This window comes from Formica exsecta, unplaced genomic scaffold, assembly GCF_003651465.1.
Source record: "Formica exsecta isolate Colony F162 unplaced genomic scaffold, ASM365146v1 scaffold120, whole genome shotgun sequence".
Classification (NCBI taxonomy): Eukaryota; Metazoa; Arthropoda; class Insecta; order Hymenoptera; family Formicidae; genus Formica; species Formica exsecta.
This window is the reverse complement of record NW_021848537.1, coordinates 4,473,841-4,481,669: the sequence shown is the minus strand read 5'-3', so window position 1 is coordinate 4,481,669 and position 7,829 is coordinate 4,473,841. Positions and strand designations below refer to the sequence as shown.

Genomic DNA, 7,829 nt, shown 5'->3' with positions numbered 1-7,829 from the left:
TATATATAATTATATGTGTATATATATGTATAATATACAAATGCAATATATATCGCATGAGAAGACAGACAAATGCATAAATATTAACATTATGTTAACAATTGGATTTGAAGAACTGAAAGAGACCAATAATAATTGATTAAATAACATGTAAAAGGTATAAGTGTAAAGTTTCTCAGTCTCTATTATTAATGTTAAATGTATATATGTGTATGTGAGCAATATATAAATTATATAATACACTCTTATTGCAAGGAAGCTTTATACACTGGTATTCGCAGTAGCGTTGACTTTCCCTTGTGCTTCATCCATTATTATTTACGAAAATATACGTGCTTACACATCGATAACATTACGTGCTCCGTTCAACTTTGAGTGTTTATTATTAAAATTATGTTAAAACTTTGGTAAGACTCAATACATATTATATCTGTTACGGATTCACGTACAACAATGCCTAGATTCCAAACCCTAGATTTTTAGAAGCACCACTGGTAAGTTAGCGAAATACTGGAAGTATATAAGGGAACGCTAGAGAGAGATGAAAAAATATCAATAATATAAAAAAAGAATCTCAACTGTACTATGTTTGTAGTAAGCAAAAGATTGTAGTGCAATTGCCTATAATTTAAGCGTAAAAAAAATTCACGCAATTAGATTTGTTAGGATTATCTTGGAGTCTGGCAGACCATCAAGAATGTAATGAGGAGAATTTGCCACGGACGCGAGATCAGCTTTAAACAACGTCAGCTGAAGCTCCTTTCGCGCTTTTTGGACGATATAAACCATTAGCGAGAGTCCCACTAATATCTGTAATAACAATGATAAGATTATGAAAAGAGATTATTACTTTGGATGTAACTTTTTTACAAAACCGTATAAATGCACCTGGATGCAAAAAACTATGTAGCCGGTCGCGGCCGTGGATCTATCCTCCAGCACATCTTGCATCGATCTCAAACTACTGCCCAAGTAGACGTTGATTAATTGCGCCGGCAACAAACCTATCGCGCTCGCTATGTGATAATGAAAACCACCTATGTTACTGACCTAAAATTACACACACACATATATAAGTATGTATATTATATATGTACATATATAAATATACTCTGTAATATATATGTATTATATATTACATACCGCAAAAATAGTGTTTTGAAGACCAAAAGGAATTGGAGTGAGTCGCGCGAACAGCACGATCTTGAAGGCTTGAGGCCCGGAGATGACGCGGAGTATCGCCCTCGCCGTGTCGCTCTGCAGGAGAGCACCTATCGGCAGCCTGGTGGACAGCAGTCCCAAAGTGACATGAGCTATGGCTATGCCGAGATTGGCGGAGAGTATGACAATCGCTATGCCGTGCATGGCGCCAAACAAGTAGCCACTGGCGATGATGAGGAACAGATAGCCGATCACGATCGGGAACGACACCACCGTGAACAGGCCTATGAAGATGACGGTGATCATCCAGGCGTTCTGATGCTCGATCCAGTAGAGGAGCACCTTGATGTAGTCCCTGCAGACGAAAACTATGGCGCCGAGGAAGGCCAGGGTCGCGATTGTGATCGCGACGTAGCATATCGAGTTTGAGTTGACGCAACTGACCGCTGTACCCTTGGAAGAGCGCATCCCATCCTCAACGTCGTCTATGTCGATGATCTGATCCATGTTCGATCGATCTTTTTAAGATTCTCGGCAATCTCTCAGCATCCAGTCATCCCTTGACAATAATGTGCTCTTCGAAAAACCGCAAACGATAATTAATAAAACTGCAAAGGATAATTCAAATAAATAATACTTGAAGCACGTTGGATTAAACCTAATGACAAGTCAAAGAGATAATTTTACCTCGCAATATGAGTCGAAGAAGAAAATTGTCTTAAAAATAACACAGATCGTAAATTCCCGGTTGTTAAACGTATTATTTGGCAACATGTCATCGAAATAACACAGATCTATTAAAAGCGCAAAGATGTATTACGTTGAAAAAAAGATATATAAATATACAATTCAGCTGTTATGCCAATTACGCATAAAGTTCTCGCTAATCATCTTGCAAATAAAAAAAAATTGTAATCTCTGCAGTTTATTAAATTAACTGTCAACGCGATCCAGTTATTGTAAACAATTGTTAGGGTGTTGGGAAGCGTGGCAAACGAACATGAATTATGAGAATGGAGTGAGAGAGGAATATTTTTCATGAACGAGATCAAAGTGTATTCTGAAAATGAGCCTGAAAAGAGAAAGATAAAGTAACGAACGTGATTGGCTACGTCATAATGTTGACATGGCTTGAAGGTATTGCAATATGCGCATATGCGAATGACATATGTTTCTTCGTAGACTCGTGTTTGGAGTGGTTTTGTGTCTTGTGCTGAATAGCTACTCATAGGCTGAAGGCACTTAAATTTAAAAAAAATACAAAACGCTTCTTATGAAATCTATAAATTTTATATCGTTTTTAATATTTACGTTGATGATGTAAGATGCGTGTTACATGATATATAAAATATTATTAATCTTATACATAGGATATTTAAAAAATAAAGAATTAAATTTCACAGGAGTTTATTCTATTTTTTTTTTATTGATTATAAAAGTGTGTCATATGAATGTAAACAAGTTCGTGTACAAATTTAATTCCTTATTTTAAAAACCCATAGAAAAGGAATTGTAGGAAATATAAACAAGTAACGATATCCCCCCCTTATTATAGCGAAGTATATACGCCACTGAAACCTGCTGATACTCTTGATTGTGTGCAACCAAAATAGTTTAAAAACGAAATTGAAGAATATGATAATCTGAATATTGAATATGCATAAACAGAAGTAACGAGCTAATTTAGAGCTAAGCGCCGATAATCAGAGCGCATATTCTTTTTCTTTAAATGTGATTTATTAATTGTTTCGGTCTCTTATTTGGGCCATCATCGGTAGCTGTCAAAATAATTTATTTGCATATTTTTCATAACATACGCATATATACATAAAATGCCTACTCGTTGCGTTGCTATTGGATGTAGAAACACCGCTAGTCCCAGTGGAAAAACTGCAGCGCAAATGAAATTCGAGAAAGTAATGAAAATAACGTTTCACTCGTGAGTATAAAATTATATTGACATAGATTGTATATCAGAAAATATTAGAAAAAGAAATTTCATAAGGTTTCATAAGTAATTCTAGTTAATTCTTCACTTTTTTATATTTTTTCTTGGTTTATTGTATTTTTAAGAAACCTTGTTATACAAACAAAAAAAGATTGATTGCTTTATATCGCTCTTCACGTATAATAAATAAATATGTATTATCATGTTTTGCAGATTTCCTTCCGATCCTATTAGAAGAGCAGAATGGATAAGAATAATGAAACTTGAAGACAAAAATATTACTACTAGAAGTCGTCTTTGCTCTCTTCACTTTAAGGAAAAATATATAGATCGTACATCTTTAGTATATGTAAGATTGAGAGAAAACGCCATTCCACATGCAAGTATTTTAATCTTTTTTATATAAAAATATATGTACATATGTATACATAAAATATACAAAAATATAGAGTATAAATGTGTAAATGTATAATTGATATTTTCGTAAGGTTTAAGAAAATGGTATAAAATTATAATTCTGATCGATGTATCTTTTTACAGATATTTGAGGAAACATTGTGTGACGATATTGAAACAACTATAAAATGTGAAAGAGATACGTTACCTGCACAATCAGTTAAAAGTATAACTTTATTACAAACATTTTATTCTTTTATACATTATTTCTAGTTGTAAGATTGTAAATTTTTTTATTGATATAAATTGTTAGTTTTTTTGATAACATAATAAAATTAAATCAATTTATTTCAGCAACAATTTTGACTGAGCCTTTAAATATAAAGATGGAGATGGATGATAGTTTTAAACAAGATTCTGTTATCCGTAAGTTTGACAAATTACATATTTATTGATAAATAATTGTAAAATGTGTGTGTTAACAATAATTTATATCGCAGATTCAGTATGTGACAAAGAAACAAATACATTGCCTTCCTTACCACGAGAAGCGCGAAAATCAACTGAGGACAAGGAAACAAGAATTTCACCTGAAAGAATATGGAATATGAATTTCTCCAATATGGAAACAATTAGACAAGAAAGATGGACAGAAATTAAAAGTTTACGTAAACAAATACAAGTTTTACAGAAGAAAGTCTGGCAAAAACATAAGAAAATTGCAATTATGAAAACTATTTTGGATGAATTAAAAGTAGAATATTTAATCAGTGATTAACACAAAGTCTCTTTCTCCATTTCTTTCTTTCTAATAATACAGAATATTTCACATATAAAATTAACTTTCTCCAATATGTTTTAAAACTCATTTAAATATATATTTTATTAATTTTGAATTATATATAACATTTTTTGCTACTCTGTAATACATTTATAAAATATTGAGAAAAGAAAGATGTAGGAGTATAGAGATGTAGGAAGAATATAGTGCATATTTGTATTTTATGCACTGTCTTGTATATAAAATATTTCTATAAATGTTTTTGTCACAAAGTGAGAGAGTTGAAGCATTAAAAATATTGAAACTTGTGTATATATATAATACGTATTGCCTTTTATTCTACTTCAATGATCTAATTGCAAATACCTATGGAGACATAATAAAAATAATATGAAAATTTAGTATTATCTTTAAATTTCCAAATAAAAAATTAAATCACTATCATCATATTAATTTATTTCTTTAATATATAAGTTCTTTTTCTTTTGCTATATTGGAATAACAGTTGAGCAAATATGAAATATGCAATAGGCATTTCGTGACATTGAAAACATTTTATTCAGTCAGTAAGAAGCATTCTACATGATGATAATAATAATCATAGTATAATCCGTGATAATAATAATAATAATTAATAATCATAATTCATTCGTAATAACCACAATTTGTAAATGTACAAGATCTTTCTCTCTCTCTCTCTCTCACTTTATTTTTCTCTCGCTCTTCTTTCTCGCAACTATTTCTCTCGCTCACATACGTTGAGAATTGTCATTTATATAGTATACACAAAATTACAGAGAGATAAATTCACCAATATGTAAATTAAACATCGTACTCTCTCTCTCTTCAAAGACTATGAATGTAGTCAATAAATCATCCCTATCATCATCTCGTCTCTGCTGCAAAGATACTTTTCTTCTTAATACTTTTCTTTCTTTCATTTTTTTTTCAGTTCGGCATTCGGCAGCGTTGTTGGATTTGAAGGACTACTTCTTTTAAAAATCCGCAGCGGCAACGCTCTCACACAATACACTTTTCTAATACATTTGTACATTTGTAGGTCCGTCTCTCTTTTAATCCTGAGAAACACAGTGTGGATCTTCGAGTGCACAAAATCGATCACTGAACTTTGCATGTCGGTTTCTTTCCCAGCTATATATATTGTATCATCACTCTCTCTCTTTTGTACTGAAACAGACTTGTGGAATGGACAAAGGAATTTAAATATTAGTTGCATTCTTCTATACAGAATCAACAGATGGAAATACGAATTTTCACGGAATTCCTTGTTAACAAAATTAATAAAACTCTCTTTACTCTCGTGTCTCTCAGGATTATCATAGATAGGCGAGAATTCATACTCAAGACGAATAAATATCTATTTAAGTGCATCTCTCGACGAAGCGTCAAGCGATGGAGATTTTGCGGTCCCGTAAAAAATAACGTCGGTGGCCGGTACGTGTAAAAAAAAAAAAAAAAAAATTATAAGTTGTCCGCTGTGGAATTTATTTTTCTTTTATTACTGTAAATCCATATTTCTATTGATTTGAGGTAGTGTATTAAATGTAATAATCCTATTACCTTGCTGCTTCTATATGTTGCGTGTGGATATGTGTGTATCGTATTAATACTCCTTCGCGTATCTTATCACACTTGCGACCACGAGCCCAAAGCGCGTATATGTATATATATATATATATGTTATATGTCTGTGTGTTTATGTATAAAAAATCCAGCTTATAGAATACAAATGTTTCAGGCCTTGTAGGAGGAATATACGTTTCGTCTATTGCAAAAGATCGTTCGCTATCGATACATAGTAGTCGGCAGTAATCGAAACTTCACAGAGTCACAAAGATTGGAATTGTCTATCCTTTTGTTTTGGGCTCGTGACTCGCGTCGATCATAAGTACGCTTCACAAAATTATCGTCTATGCAATGAAATACGAGGACGCCGAATATCGGACAAATTCGAGACATTCCATCGTTTTCGCGCGCGCGACGAACAATCGTATATATTAGCCGTGTTTACGATTCTTTAGAAGAGCAAAGAAGAAGAAATCCGTCTGTATAACATTCGGCGTCTTCAAACTTCATTCTTTTTTTAAATACCAAATACGACAAGGCTGCTGACATTAGGCTTGCTAGCACTTTGTAAATAATGCCCAGCGATTGTGCTATTTTGTTTAAGTTTTTTTTTAACTATTATTTCATGAATAATCATTATCACATTTTTTCTTTTTTTTTTTCTCCTTTAATTAATTCGTTCTCACAGAGATCGTCGGAGAGAGAGAGAGAGAGAGGGAGGGCGTGCGACACATCGTCGGCGCCGCGCCAAGTTGGCTCAATCTATGAACACTTCTGTAAAAAATATAATATCTATGGATGGTTGAGCCCTTGGCCAGCATACGCAGCAAAGTTCGAGTTTAGTTACTTCTTTCGCGGGGGGAGAAGGCGGGGGGTTGAAGGGAGATCACTTCTGCACGGAATGTGAGCAATATGAGCTATATAACGCATACATCTCTAACGTGTATAGAGTCTCTGTATAGAACAACATATGTCGCTCAACTCTTCTCCTCGTTATTTTAAAAAGGAACATTTCACACTCGCGGGGGATGCAAGCGAGGCTTTCACCCGCTCGTTGATACACGCGCGATAACAACATTAAAAAAATGCAACCTATATATTTAAGAGGGATCGATTAACGCGATTCCTCCCCCCTCCTCCCGCGATTCCATGCGCGCGGTTTGATTATACAAATATCCTATTTTATCAGTTTGCAGAAGTGATTATCGCCCTAAGGTCCTCTTTCTTTAGTTAGTTAGTTAGTTCGTTCGTTCGTCCGTCCGTCCATTCCTATCCGTATCATATGTGTGATATGACAGGCTCCCCCCTTTCTTTCTTTCTCTCTCTCTCTTTTTCTCTCCAAGAAATCAAACAATCAGTCAATTAAAATCAAATCTGAGAACATGACGACAATTTTGAATTTTGACACGCTCGTGTTATCCTTATATTACCATCAATATAAGTTTAACGACTTAAATCCAACGCAAAAACAACATATATATAAATACAATGCACAAGCACATTGTAATATTAATAATAATGATAATAAAAGAAAAAAGAGAGAAATGAGACTTAACGTAAAAACATGACTCACATCCAAATATTTTTATAATAGCCTCAACAGTTTCACCAGGGGAAAAACACAAACGAAACATACATATAATATAGTAAAACTAGTAACTACTTTACTACTCTAAGACAGCGAGAAAATCCTAAGACATGCGATATCGACGAAATGTCGTTTTTTGCTTCTTTTTTTTCTTCCTTTTTGCTCATTTTACGAGTTGCGCCAACTGTGTGCAAAGTTCCTAAAGATAAATGTGTTTTTTTGTCCCCTCTTTTCTTGTTTCTTCTTTTTAATCTCGAGTTTTCCAACTTGTGTTGAATGTCTTGTGATTTTTACGCTTTCCGTTAACAATTAATTCAATATCGCGTCTCTCCTGCTATGCGTTTACTGATTTCCTCCCTTCTCTTTCC

The 7,829-nt window shown here is 33.4% G+C and overlaps 2 protein-coding genes across 3 annotated transcripts; one reads left to right on the top strand and one right to left on the bottom strand.

The window, feature by feature from the left end:
- Positions 1-17: 17 nt before the first annotated feature.
- Positions 18-2,160, bottom strand: LOC115241754 (transmembrane protein 64). Of its 2 annotated transcripts, none has more exons than XM_029817682.1 (4): positions 1,849-2,160; positions 1,144-1,769; positions 889-1,050; positions 18-810 (listed from the first exon to the last, which is right to left on the bottom strand). In XM_029817682.1, the coding sequence occupies exons 2-4, from the start codon at positions 1,666-1,668 to the stop codon at positions 646-648; spliced, it is 852 nt and encodes a 283-aa protein (XP_029673542.1). In that variant the 5' UTR covers positions 1,669-1,769; positions 1,849-2,160; the 3' UTR covers positions 18-645. The 2 variants fall into 2 exon arrangements, with proteins under 2 accessions (XP_029673542.1, XP_029673551.1); XM_029817691.1 differs by having other exon boundaries at positions 1,144-1,737.
- Positions 2,161-2,663: 503 nt separating this feature from the next.
- Positions 2,664-5,767, top strand: LOC115244249 (THAP domain-containing protein 2-like). The gene is made up of 5 exons (XM_029821767.1): positions 2,664-3,100; positions 3,323-3,488; positions 3,650-3,731; positions 3,860-3,931; positions 4,006-5,767. Exons 1-5 carry the CDS (start codon positions 2,994-2,996, stop codon positions 4,281-4,283), a joined length of 705 nt encoding a protein of 234 aa, XP_029677627.1. The 5' UTR covers positions 2,664-2,993; the 3' UTR covers positions 4,284-5,767.
- Positions 5,768-7,829: the final 2,062 nt, after the last annotated feature.